Raw genomic sequence first — 14,132 nt, forward strand, 5'->3', positions numbered from 1 at the left:
GACCTCATCTCTACAAAAATTTTAAATATTAGCCAGGCATGTTGGTGCACACTTGTAGTCCAGCTACTCAGGAGGCTGAAGTGGGAGGACTGCTTGAGCCCACAAGGTGGAGGTTGCAGTGAGCCAAGATTAAGCCACTGCACGCCTGCATGGGTGACAGACCAAGACTTGTCTCAAAAACAAAAAAGGGAAATCATGTAAATAAAAGCAAATTGAACATGTTATCTTTATGTCTATCAATTGCGTATAGTCCTCCAGAAAACTGGTTTGAGCCATTTTCCAGAAAGGGAGTCAGTGGAGCTCCTTGTAGTGAGGGCACATTAATATCTATATACTCTCTGGCTGGGTGCGGTGGCTCATGCCTGTAATCCCAGCACTTTGGGAGGCCGAGGTGGGTGGATCACCAGGTCAGGAGTTCGAGACCAGCCTGACCAACATGGTGAAACCCCGTCTCTACTAAAAATATAAAAACTAGCTGGGCGTGGTGATGCGTGCCCGTGGTTCCAGCTATTCGGGAGGCCGACATGGGAGAATCACTTGAACCCAGGAGGCAGAGGTTGCAGTGAGCTGAGATCGAGCCATTGCACTCCAGCCTGAGCAACAAGAGCGAAACTATGTCTCAAAAAAAAAAAAAAATCTATATACTCTCCCTGGGGTGTGGATTTTTCTTTCTTTTTTTGAGATGGAGTCTCGTTCTGTCACCCGGGCTAGAGTGCAGTGGTGTGATCTCGGCTCACTGCAACCTCTGCTGCCCAGGTTCAAGCAATTCTCCTGCCTCAGCCTCCGAAGTAGCTGGGATTACAGTTGCACACCACCATGCCTGGCTAAGTTTTTGTATTTTTAGTAGAGATGGGGTTTCACCATGCTGGCCAGGCTTGTCTCAAACTCCGTCCGCCTCGGCCTTTCAAAGTGCTGGGATTACAGGCGGGAGCTACCTTGCCCAGCCTGGGGTGTGAATATTTTAGAGTTGTGGTGAAACTTCCAACATTTACAGCAGGTTGATAGTCAGCTTAAAATATTCTGTGTCCTTAATGAGCAGGTGGTGACACAGGTTTGGGGGAACGGAAGCAAATACCATGAATAAGGTTCCTACCCAAGATATCACAGCCTATCCTGGAAGACAGATGCAAATAATTTAATCCGGGGAGGGGTGATCTGAGAGAGCTACAGGTGTTTTCAGCCTGAGGCCTCTTTGAAAGGGATGGGTATTTATATAATGCTTAAGGTTTAGCTACAGAAATGATTGGGTGGGTCAGTAGTGTTGGGGTGGGGTTGAGAGAGATTCAAATGGATAAACTGGGCGTGTACATCCCCAGCCACAGAGCACCTGGTGACAACCATGTACTGTGAAGGTCAGCAGCCACTGAAGCAGAGGGAAAAGGGGAGAGCGCCTTTCATAAGTGTTAGTGTGAAAATAATAGCTGGCTAGCATCTTTGTTTTCTCAAAGGAATACTTATTTGCCAGTTTTAAAATATTTTTATTTCTTTAAATTCTTTTAGAGACAGTCTCATTCTGTTGCCCAGGCTGGAGTACAGTGGCACAATCTTGGCTCACTACAGTCTTGACCTCTTAGGCTCAGTGATCCTCTTGCCTCAGCCTCCTGAGTAGCTGGGATGACAGGTGTGCATCACTATACACCACTAAGTTTTTTAATTTTTTTATAGAGATGGGGTGGGTCTCTCTCTGCTGCCCGGGCTGGTTTTGAACTCCTGGGCTCAAGCAGTCCTCCCACTGCAGCCTCCCAAAGTGCTGGGATTACGGGCATGAGCCATTATGCCCACTCCAGTGTTTTAATTCATGTAAAATCTTTTAGGATTTTCTTCCTCTGCTTTACATATAAATACAGGAGGAAACCTGGGACTCAGCTGGTTTCTTTTTCAAACAGTACGATTGAGAGCCTTTGTCTCATTTAGCTGATCAGTGCTGGTTAGAAGCAGGTGAATAACCCGCAGTGGGCAGCAGCACCTGCAGCCAGTGACCAAGCTGAGGCCAGTCTGGAGCCTGCAAAGGGAGGAAAATGGAGCTCCCCATTTGACTTTCTGGGCAGCCTGCTGTCTCTGCAGATGACCTCCAATTGCTCAGAAGAGCTCCAGGAGTGCAGATTCTGAGAAGCACGGCCACAGAAAACAAGACTCATGTGAAGGCATGCTTCGGGGGTTCTATCCTTTCCCAGGCTCTAACTCCAGTTGGCTTGGAACCACTTTCTGGGCAGTGTGTTTGTTTTGGCATGCATCGGGTCACTGCAGTCCAACTGTAATTTGTATATATGAAGTAAATCTAGGATGGCCAGGGTCAGATAAAGACTCATTTGGTTGTCTCCTGGAGAAAGAGTTTATGTATTTGATAGTTTAGGTTAGAACCTTAATCTGATTCCAGGTGAGAGTTTCCTGCAGGTGCAAATGAAGGTCTTGAAGGAGGCAGCTTTTCCACACTGTGTGGAGGGTACATGAGGGCACATTGGGCTTCCAGAGTTAAATCCTTAGGTTTCCCTACCTCATTAGAGGGTCTGAACAACTCTGGGCATCCATTTCAGTAGTCAGAGTCTGACTCCCAAGATTAAGAATATGTGAAACCTCCTTGTGAACTGTGCGTTTAGAAGGCTGCTTGTCTGAGCTAGTTCAAATGTTTGCTTTCCTTTAGATTCCCTTATGGAATAATGCTGCCATATAGCTATGCATTTAATAATTTTTCCATGCCTTTATTAATTTTATTCTTATGTTGGCATGTTTTTATTTTCTGGACTGAAAATGAGCAGACAGAAGGTGAGAGGAAGGCTTGGCCATGGCACCAACTGCCCCATCCCAGATTCCTGATCCCTGGAGGACATCAGGCCCTCCCTCCTGTTCCAGTGTGGCCTGGTTTGGACTCAGCTTCCCTCTTGCTCTGAGGGAAGGAGATCTTTCTCCATTTGACACCGAGTCTGGAGTTCCCTGCACATATCTGTGACCTGTAGGGGCAGAAAGGGCCCACTGGGTACAGGAAGAGGCCAGGGGTAGCTCTGGAAAGCCGGTGGACAATTGTGCGGATGAATCCAGCGGAGCCTGGTTTGGTTGCCAGGAGGAAACTGGGCCAGCTATTGGCTGTGGCTACAGCCTATCAATCCGACTCCCTGCAACCACCTATTAGATGTTTTCTTCTATGACGTAGGGGGCGGAGCCCAAGTCTGTCCAATCAGCGACACTGGGGCGTGCTCTGAACATTCCAATCAGGTGCGCAGCCGGGAAACCTGGGCAACGGTCAACAAGTCGGTAGGCCAAGTCATTTCTGCCGAGGACGCCACCGGTGGCACCGCTGCAGCCTCTGTCGCGCCGTGACCTGCTCTGACCAAAGGAGCCGTAATAAGGAAACCAGGACACCTGGAAGTGGGGAAATGGTGCACGTGCGGGGCCTGGAGTTCCTAGACTTGGAGGAGGGTCTGGTTGGAACCGGCCGGATCCAGCTGTGGAGGTACCTGGGCCTTCCTGCGGCGACTCTGGGGTCTGGGACTTGAGTCCCCTTTGGCGCAGCTCGTTCCTTGGTCCCCTCGCCCGCAGGTGGGTCTGGGCTGGCTGCCGGGACCCCAGGCATCCTGTTGCTTCCCTGCGTGGCGACTGCAGCCCCAGCCCCGCACCCACAGCCCCTCGTCTCTCCAGATTGTGCGGGGGTCACAGGAGGGTCATGGGCGGAATCCCGCCTCGGTGTAGGGTTCGTGTGGGAGGAGCTGTGGTCCGTGGGATCCTCATTCCCTCATCTTTCCCTGGGGTACTGGTTTCCCTCCAATCTTCTAAATGTATGAGAAGCAGGGTCCCAAAGACACGACCCTGTCTGCTATAGGGACTAGGAATAAATTCCTCGCTGCATTTCCAAAGAAAGGCCACCTTTCCCTCTCCAATTTATAACTTTATCAGCTTTTTGTCCGTCGTTCTACATTTTCAACAAATACAGTGTTAGAATTGTTTATTAGTTTTTCCCTGCAAAGCAATGTATGACTCTTTTTAAGAGATTTGTTTTCTCTTCATGGACTTTTCCTGAGTGGAAAACAGAGTAACCACTTGACGCTCTACCTTAAAAAACCTTTGTGTCTCTCTCATCTTCCCTAGGCACAGACACCTTATCAGAATGTCTTTGGGGTGATGTGTCGTCAGCCCACCCTTTGTCTTTCCCTGGTTCTGGATTTCAGAACTGCCTAGGGTTGACCCAAGATGCCCACAGCTGCCAAGTCTCTTGGAGGATCTAGTGAATTATGAACTTCTGGGTTATCTTCTCAGAGATGGGGTTGGGGCCTCGCAGGGAAGCAGCTAGATGCCCTGGGCTGGAAGGAGTCTCCTGGTATCCCCCTCAAATAAATAGCCAACCCCTGGGGCACTCAGCTTTTCTTCCCCAACCCCAGTTTCTGTTCCTTTGTGGATGGGCGGGTGGGGGGTCAGCCAATCAGATGCTGGTATTGAGGGTATTGATTCTTGCCTTCTGGATTCTCTCAGACTACCGAAGGGAGGAAAACTATACTGAAAGACAAGAGAAAACCCATCCAAGCAGGCAGTGCAAGAAAACGGAAAAGCAAAATGCACCTTGAGTACACGGGGATGTACAATGCATTGTCTTTTCTTGGGATGGTGGTCACTGAGCACTTCACTGAGGATGAGGGGGTGTCCCATGTGACAGGATGACCTGACCGAACCCTTGAGTCAGACATACCTGTGTTCTAGGTCAGCACTGCCTCTCCATGGGTTTGTCACTTTGAAAAGGTTTGTTCATTTATCCCACTTTTCATTAAATGTAAAATGTATGTTATCAGTAAAGCTTAAAAGATAAGATAAAATGTCGGGGGTGTGGTGGCTTAAGCCTGTAATCCCAGCACTTTAGGATGCCAAAGTGGGCAGATCACGAAATCAGAAGATCCAGACCATCCTGGCTGGCTAACACAGTGAAACCCTGTCTCTACTAAAAATACAAAAAATTAGCCAGGTCTGGTGGTACACACCTGTAGTCCCAGCTACTCGGGAGGCTGAGGCAGGAGAATCGCTTGAACCCAGGATGCGGAGGTTGCAGTGAGCTGAGATCGCACCACTGCACTCCAGCCTGGGTGACAGAGCAAAGAGAGAATAAAAAAGATAAAATATTTACAAAGAGGCAAGAAAGAGAATTTCAGAAAAAAGATCATCTCATGTTTCACTTGTTAATAATTCTTACTTAATGACCTTTTTTCCTCCCCCAGAAGAAAGTGTATGTTTCTCAAGTCTGTTCTTTTCTTTTGGGTAATTTCAAATGGAATTCCAGGACTTATCCTTGGGAACGCTACAAGGGAATAGAATTAGGGAAAAACCTCTTATTATGCCTACATTAAAATGGATACATTTCCATAAAGAAGTGTGGTAAATTTGTGAATTACAAAGATTCACCAAAACATCAATTCCTCTCCTTTGCAGGGTGGAGAATTTGTTGCAGTGGATAACTTTGTTCTGTTTCCTATTTTCTGGAATTTGGAGATTAATGCTAAAATCTATGGGATAGGATTTGGCAACACCAAGAAGGTGTTCAAATATGGTTGTTGACTAAATGATTTGTCATGGAAGTAATAATTAAATGTCATCTTTATTGTTGGAAAGGGATACTTATGCTTTTGTTGTTGAGCTGTAAAATACAAATGCTTTTCAATTTCTTTTCCTCCTATAGACGTAACAGTGAGTTTGAGTGATTTTGCTGGTTTTTTTTAAACACTGGGTATTTTCTCCTTTAAAAGTAAGTGGGCCAGATATGCGCATTGGCTCACACCTGTAATCCCCCACTTTGGGAGGCCAGTGCCAGAGGATTGCATGAGCCCCCAAGAGTTTGAGACCAGAGTGAGCAACATAGCAAGACCCCATCTCTACTAAAAATATAAAAATTAGCTGGATGTGGGGGCAAGCACCTGTGATCCCAGCTATTCTGGAGGCTGAGGTGGGAGGATCACTTGAGCCTGGGAGATTGAGCTCAGTGAGCTAGGATCGCGCCACTGCACTCTAGCCTGGTTAAAAGAGTGAGATCCTGTCTCCAAAAATAAAATAAGCAAATACCTGACACAGCCTTCAGCACATCTCTCCTGGTCAGCTCCACAGCCGTTCTGTGCATATCCCTTCTTGGTTTACAGGCAGGAGAACAGGGAGTCTCAGGGAATGACTTTAGAGCGCCGTGTTCTCAAGCTTCAGGATCCATTAGAATCCCCTGGAGGGCTTGACAAAACTCAGGCTCCCCCCGCACCCCCCACCCCCCACCATTCTAAAGCTTCTGACTTAGAGTTTCAGGTGTGCCTGAGAATTTCATTTCTAGCAAAGCATCCAGGTGCTGCTATCGCTGGTCCAAGGACCACACTGAGAACCATTGGCCTAGCTCCTGACTTGGCACCAGAATCCCTCTGCAACCTTCCTCACAGGGATGCTGCAGTCACCGCTGCACCTGGCCGCTAGAGGGCAGCAGGCCCTCAGCACCATCCCAGCCCTCCAGCCCACTCCTACCTCTGCGTTGTTTATAGACCAGCCAGATCAGACTTGCTAGAAAGGAAGCAACTAGGAAATCCCAGGATTTAAAATAATAATATTAATTTTAAAATCCCAGGATAATCTAAGAGGTTTATGTCAAAAGGTTTACAAGGGAAAAGATAGAGGTAGCCAGATTGATTCCTAACCAATGAAGACACAGCCATTTACCACTTTCTTGATCTCCATGATGAAAACTGCTTGCCTGCCAACCTTACTGTCTGAATCAGTTTCTGATACAAGACTTAAGAACGTAGCACCTGATAGAAATGAAGGACAGAAGAGTCACAGAGGAGGGAAAAGGAATCTAGGACATAGAGTGAAGAATGCGTGGACATAATTCAGTCTGCTCACAGTACAGATGGGAAGACTGTATTTTAGAAAGAATTAATCGGTAGCTCACAGTCCCAGAGCTAATAAGTGGCAAATCCAGGATTTGATACCAGAATTTTTTGACTCAAACCACCACTCCATTACCACTTACAGCTTAGGAGAACACTAGGGAAGACCTGCATGCCTTCCACTCTTACCATAAGCTGGTCCTCACTGTGAGAATCAGAGCTTGCCTCTGCAGAGCTCTGGTCCTTTCTCCTACTCTTGTGAGGTACACCTGTTTATAAAGCAACAGACTTCTTACTATCATTCAAAGCAGATGCAGGGGAAGGAATTAACCCTTTTGGGGGCCAAGCTACCTAGTAAGAGGTGAGCTTCCTCTACTCTGACTCTGCCTGGAGGAGGGTGACTTCCCTTTTTCCATACCCTGCTTCTCACCCTCTAGGTAGAGAGAAATGGCTAAGCACAGGCTCTGAAATCAGGCTGCTGTGGTTTGAATCCAAGCCGCACCACTGACTGACTCTGTGACCTTGCCTCTCTATGCCTCAGTTTCCTCACTTATACAAGATAATTATACCTACCTCATAGGGTTGCTGCAAAGACTGAATTAGAGCACTGGGTGTCAGCTATTACTGTTTCCCACAATTACTATCTTCCAGATCAAGATCCCCTTGCAATAGATAGACTAACATGGTTGATGTTTAAAAATTTTTGCTTATTTCATGTTATCATATGATCATAAGTTCCTTGATTGCAGGGAGCTTATTAGTCTTTGTTCTCCAATACTTAGACTGGTACCTGGTACAGGGTAGATAACCCAATAAAAACTTGTCGAATAGAGAAAAAGACTAAATGACTACCCTTTGGTGGGGAGCAGAGGCCTTAGGCCAGTGACTCCAAGCTAAGGCCAATCTTGAGCCTGTAAAGGGATGTCACTGAAGGCCCATTTAGTTCTTCCTGGCAGGGCTGTACTGCAGATTTCCTAGGGGATCCATAGGCAGATGCGGTTGGGAGTGGGATCTGATGCCCTTTCTGTGGGTGTGATTGTTATTGCTCTGGGGCTGTTTCTAGATGCCCTCAAATAAAACAAATCCAGATTTAGGTAAGAAGTGACTTTATTTGAATGCAGTATTGTAGCAATAGGAGGAAAGCACCAAGTATAATATTTGCAAGCATCTCAAAGCTTAGGTAGAGTAGGGTTTTCTTTCATAGGGAGGAGCAAGCTAGATTAGTAATAAAGTGGGAGTGAGAGTGCAGGATGGAGGGGGGCAAAATCAGATGCTAGATTAGAGAATATTTTTTCCTGAGATCAGCCTGTTCTTAGGAGGGGTCAAAAAGGTGGGGTTGGGTTCTTGCTCAGGCTACTGAAGGTGGTAGAAGTTCAGGGACCTAGAAGAAGGAAAGAAACTTAACCAAAGTGTGGGTTCACAGGTATTTTGTTTAAACTAATCAGTGAAGACAAAGCTATTCAGCTAATTGTTCATGAGGCAAAGAATGGGAATTTGGAGAGTCTGTGTCTGGCCTTATACATAGGTACATAGACAGTTGTTCAAGAGTGTGGATGACCCTGGGGGCTTGAGACTGGCCTGTGAACTGGGGGCCATGTTGTGGGACTGAGCCTGGAACTTGCTGGGTCTGTGCTAACTTTGAGTGGTGTCAGAACCGAATTGTTGACACTCAGCTTTTGGAGAATAGTTTGGTGTTCAGTAAACACTGTGTATTTCGTGTCACAAGTCACAACCTTAACTGATGCTTGGGAAATGTTTGGTCACTGATGAGACTTGAGATCCTGGAGGAGAAAGTGATTTCCACACTATGATGAGGGGAGAATAGAGTGTGTGGAGCACCCAGAATTCAACTTGCCAGCTGCTCAAGTTTTCCTCTTTCAGTTTGTAGAAGTGAGCCACGTCTGGCTACAGCTTCATGGGAGCAGGACCAAGCTTGAAAATGTGTCCAGCTTTCTGAATGTTGGTTTCCATGTGTAATGTGGGTGAAGCAGGAGGCTAAGTAAGAGATCACCCCCCAAAAAGAGGGCAGCATGCCTGTCAGGCCTAAAGGAAAGTGGAAGCTGTAACGAATGTGCAAGCTCAACCAGTATGTGGGGAGCCAGCGAGAGATTGACCTTTGAGTTAAAGTCTTTATTGGGGCAAGGCATTTCCAAATCAGGTGTATTTCTCGAAGTTCTGAGCCACTCAGGCAGAGCAGCTTCACACTCATTTTCTTTACAGAATCTTGATGTCATATAATTATAGTTTGCTGAAGCATTCAAGAATTTTATTCCATGATTTGAGTGTAAGAGTATTATTGTCTTGGTTGAGAATCTGGTTGGATTGAGTCTAAGAAGCAAAGAGAATTCTGGAAATAAAATACTTACGTTTAGTTTAAATAAACACACATGGACTCACCACTCAGGTAAATAGGCCTTTGGCAGCGCTGGTATGTCACCCTCATCTCACCTCCCTTCTGCACCCAGAGGTGACCATGATGGTAATTTTTTTTTGTTATTCTTTATAAATTTACCATCTGTTTACTGCAAAGCAGGGTTTTGGCTATTTTGAGTTTTCAGCAAGTTAATATTGGTATTACTATTACAATTAACGTTACACTGAAAGGCTTTTTGGTTTCTTTGCCTCAGTCTGTTGCACATACATTGCTGTCTGAGGCTTCATTCTATTGCTTGTGGACTAATGTTTCAAGTTTATTGATCCTGGTGACAGTGTCATTCTTGTTCTGTCTCCAAGTGCTAAATTATAAATTTTTTGCCCATTGAGAAAAAAATTACTGACTTGAATATTATGGATAAATTTGTATTTACTAGGAAATACTGATGGAGTATATTGATTAACCATCTTACCACTGATGCATGTGTGTTTATTCCTTGCAATTTGCCAGTGCTTGGAATTATTGAACTTATTTATATGTGCTCCTCTAGTGTTAAACACAATCTCTGTGTAATTACATCTTGCTTTTTACTGATTACCATTGGTGTCAAACATTTTTCTGATGTGGTCTTTTATCTTCTCTGAAATAGTTTTCAGGCATTTTTTATATTTAATTCATTTCTATGTTTATTGTATTCTTTCTTTACCTTTTTTTGTTATTTAATTTTTATTTCATAATCATAAACTTAACTCTACAATTCAGCTAGGCATGGAAGAGAATAAGGAAAGCATGGAACCCAAAGGGAACTGTAGCAACAGCACAAAGATTGTAGGATACTGCGAACAAATGGTATGGCGGGTGCTCTCCTAAGCTACAGAAGGAATGGTTTGGTGGTTAAGATAAAGAATAAGTCAAACTTATTTGAGTTGTCCACAGTCAGCAATGGTGATCTTCTTGCTGGTCTCGCCATTCCTGGACCCAAAGTGCTCCATGGCTTCTACAGTATTCTTGCCTTCTTTCACCTTGCCAAAGACCTCGTGCTTGCCATCCAACCACTCAGTCTTGGCAGTGCAGATGAAAACCTGGGAACCATTTGTGTTGGGTCTAGCATTTGCCATGGACAAGATGCCAGGACCTGCATGCTTCAGGATGAAGTTCTCATCATCAAATTTCTCCCCATAGATGGACTTGCCACCAGTGCCATTGTGGAGTATGAAGTCACTACCCTGACACATAAACCCTGGAAAAGTTCTGTGAAAGGAGGAACGCTTATAACCAAATCCTTTCTCTCCAGTGCTCAAAGCACAAAACTTTTCTGCTGTCTTTGGAAACTTGTCTGTAAACAGCTTGAAGGATACATGGCCCAAAGGCTTGCCATCGATGGCGATGTCGAAGGACGTGGTGGGGTTGACCATGGCTGGTGGTAAGGGGCTCCCAATGGTGGCAGCAGCAGTGTCTGCAAAGCTACCTTTTTTTCTTTTTTTTAACACTCTCTGCACACTAATTCTTCTTCATTTGCAGGGATTGTAAATATTTTCTCCCAGATTTTGGTGCATGTTATCACGCCATTCCACATTTTAATTATAATAATTTTAATCTTTTATATAATATTTTATATATTTGTATTATTATGATAGAGTTGAGTTTGTCTCTCTTTTCCATTGGGACCTACTTTATTTTCCTTTTTTTTTTTAGTGACTGAGTCTCCCTCTGTTGCATAGGTTAGAGTGCAGTGATGCGATCTTGGCTCACTGCAACCTCTCCCTCCTGGGTTCAAGTGATTCTCCTGCCTCAGCCCCTTGAGTAGCTGGTTTATAAGGATGCACCACCACATCCAGCTAATTTTTGTACTTTTAATAGAGGTAGAGTTTCTCTGTGTTGGCCAGACTGGTCTCAAACTCCTGACCTCAAGTGATCTGCCTGCCTCGGCCTCCCAAAGTGCTGGGATTACAGGTGTGAGCTACTGTGCCCAGCGTTATCTTCTTATATAAGAAAATTCTCCCTACCGTGAAGTCGGAAAAAAAATTTGCCTGTAACTTCTGAAAGTTTTTGCATTTTGTCTTTCACAGGTGTTGTGGTTTTTTCCTCATTTTGCCTGTGGTCTCTCTGGAGGCTGCTGGCTATAAACTCTAGCCCTGCCCTGGCAGGGCTGCAGGGGATTTTCAAGGGATGCATCTTTACCCTGACAGAAGGCCTAGTGTCTACATGTCAGACCAGTGTCCAGCTGTCCTTCTTACAGGAAGCTTGTTTCTACGAGCAGATGCCCTTGTAGTTCTTGTCTGTCTAGTGTCTAGTTTTTTTTTTTTTTTTTTTGAGTCTCGCTCTGTTGCCAGGTTGGAGTGCAGTGAAGTGATCTCAGCTCACTGCAACCTTTACCTCCTGGGTTCAAGCAATTCTCCTGCCTCAGCCTCCTGAATAGCTGGGACTACAGGTGTGTGCCGCCACACTCAGCTAATTTTTGTATTTTTAGTAGAGACGTGGTTTCACCATGTTGGCCACCATGGTCTTGAACTCCTGACCTCAAGTCATCTGCCTGCCTTGGCCTCCCAAATGTTGGGATTACAGGCATGAGCCACTGTGCCTGGCCTGTATCTAGTTTATCTTTACAATACAATCACTGTCTTGGAAAACCCTGACTGGAAAAGAAGTTCACTTGGGGTGTGTTGGTCAGGTGAGACACAGAAGAGGCAACCAAACAAAACACAATCAATAACAGAAGCAGTCTACTTAGAGATCCCTGAGAGGAGGACAGCATGCCTCGCAGGTCAGCGGGACGAAGGGAGCTGCTCTGGACACAAATGTTCAGCCAGTGGTTAGTAAGCAACAGAGAAAAAGGAGCCTGTGGCCCAACTCCTTGACCTTTGAGGTCCAAGGTGTTACCCAAGCAAGTATTCCTTGGGGAGTTGTAGTGGGTGGGTTTAGAATGAGTAGGCAAAAGTTCCACAGGGTTACACTGTAGTTGAGAGCTGGTCACTGCATTCTGTCTGCAGGCCATGTGGGGTGTGGGAGACAGTGGGGTGAGTCAAGTAGGTTGTGTCTGGCTGTTCCATAAAGTGGATGTTCACCAGGAGGCAGCTATATAAGTCAGATATCTGATTGACCACATTGAGGAAATGGGAAGAGGTGCAGAGGTGGAAACTATGTCAAGAGTGACTGAGCCCTGCTTCTGGTGTGAGAAAGTTAAAGCCATATACAAAATGGATGCTAAGGTAACATAAAATTATGTTATGCGCTGGGTGTGGTGGCTCACACCTGTAATCCCAGCACTTTAGGAGGCCAAGATGGGTGGATCACAAGGTCAAGAGATTGAGACCATCCTCGCTAACATGGTGAAACCCTGTCTCTACTAAAATACAAAAAACTAGCTGGGCGTGGTGGCATGCGCCAGTAGTCCCAGCTACTCAGGAGGCTGAGGCAGGGGAATTGCTTGAACCTGGAGGCAGAGGTTGCAGTGAGCCGAGAAAAAAAAATTATTATATAGAGTAGTATAGAAAAACTCTATTATTAATTATTTTATATGAAGATGATGAGAATCATTCTTCTGGAGATAACCATTTGTCACTGCCTTATGTGTTAAAGTGGCCATAATTTCTATCCCTGCTTGGCAATACCTGCTCTGTCATAGGCTCATGGACCTTTAAATAGATGCTCTGGTTTCAGAATTTGCTATATTTCATTAGCCTCTCAGTCCATTTCTCCGCTACTACCATGATGTCCTGATTACTCTAGACTTCCAAGCCTTGATATTTGTTAACATATATTAAAGAAAGTTCTGTACTGTCTTAGTCACTTTGGGCTGCTATAGCAAATTACCGTAGATTGTATGGCTCAAACAACAAACATTTATTTCTCACAATTCTGGTTGCTGGGAAGTCCAGGGTGCCGGAAGATCTGGTGTCTGATAAGGACCCACTTCCTGGTTTATAGATAACCATCTTCTCATTGTATTCTAATATGGTAGAGCAGAGACAGGAAACAAATGCTCCAGTTTCTTTTTATAGAGGCACTAATCCCATTTCTGAAGGCTCTACTCACATAATCTTAGCTAATCCTAATTAATTTCCAGAGATGCTATTTCCTAATACTGTCCCATTGGGAGTTAGAATTTCAACATGAATTTTGGAAGGGATGTATATACACTGAAAACTTGAGCAGATGGTACTGAGCATTCTTATATACTCCTTACTCCCAGCTCATAGTTTCCCCTATTTTTAACATCTTGCCTTAGTGTAGTGTATTTTTTACGATTACAAACCAATATATTACATCTAATGATGATGAGAATTGATGAATGTTGTTATTATTATTATTTTGAGACAGGGTCTCACCCTGGTCCCCCAGGCTGGAGTGCAGTGGTGCAATCATGGCTCACCACAGCCTCAACTTTCTGGGCTCAGGTGATCCTCCCACCTCAGCCTCCCAGGTAGCTGGGACTACAGGAGTGCGCCACCACACCTGGCTAATTTTTTGTATTTTTAGTAGAGATGGGGTTTCACCATTTTGCCTAGGCTGGTCTTGAATTCCTGACCTTAAGCAGTCTTCCTGCCTTATCCTCACAAAGTGCTGGCATTACAGGCCTCTTTAAAAGTTTTATAAAATATATTCAGAAAAGATAGTAAAAAATATTTTGTGGTAAGATTTAATAACAATAGCTATAAACATGCTTGGAATCATCATCCATATTAATAAATGGGCATAGGCAGGCTTTCAGAGTCCCGAGTTGTGTGATGTTCTCACTGACTCATCTCACTGTCCTGAATCTTTTGGTTATTCCACATACTTTTGCCATCTCTTTTTTCTCACTATGTAGTATCTTTTAGTTTTGCCTCTTTTGAACTTTCAGTAATGGAGTAATAATGAAATTACATTTAAAGGTTTATTAGTAGCTTTACTCTCCCAGTACATTTTACATATGCTAGTGTCTG

The 14,132-nt window shown here is 44.8% G+C and overlaps 2 protein-coding genes across 2 annotated transcripts in view; one reads left to right on the plus strand and one right to left on the minus strand.

The window, feature by feature from the left end:
• Positions 1 to 3,362: 3,362 nt before the first annotated feature.
• Positions 3,363 to 14,132, plus strand: part of ZNF709 (zinc finger protein 709) — a 49,766-nt gene continuing 38,996 nt past the window's right edge. The window contains exon 1 of the mRNA XM_064381817.1: positions 3,363 to 3,448. The gene's annotated coding sequence lies outside the window, so the exon portion shown is untranslated. The remainder of the gene's footprint in view (positions 3,449 to 14,132) is intronic.
• On the minus strand, positions 10,125 to 10,622 carry LOC105706097 (peptidyl-prolyl cis-trans isomerase A-like). Its single transcript, XM_064380714.1, has one exon. The coding sequence runs from the start codon at positions 10,620 to 10,622 to the stop codon at positions 10,125 to 10,127; it is 498 nt and encodes a 165-aa protein (XP_064236784.1).

The sequence above is a fragment of the Aotus nancymaae genome, unplaced genomic scaffold (genome assembly GCF_030222135.1).
Source record: "Aotus nancymaae isolate 86718 unplaced genomic scaffold, 86718_ANA_hifiasm-v0.15.2.pri h1tg000028l, whole genome shotgun sequence".
NCBI classification, from domain to species: domain Eukaryota; kingdom Metazoa; phylum Chordata; class Mammalia; order Primates; family Aotidae; genus Aotus; species Aotus nancymaae.

Bases quoted from the DNA above. Each gene is read 5' to 3' on its own strand.
- LOC105706097 (XM_064380714.1), bottom strand. From the start codon at position 10,622: ATGGTCAACCCCACCACGTCCTTCGACATCGCCATCGATGGCAAGCCT.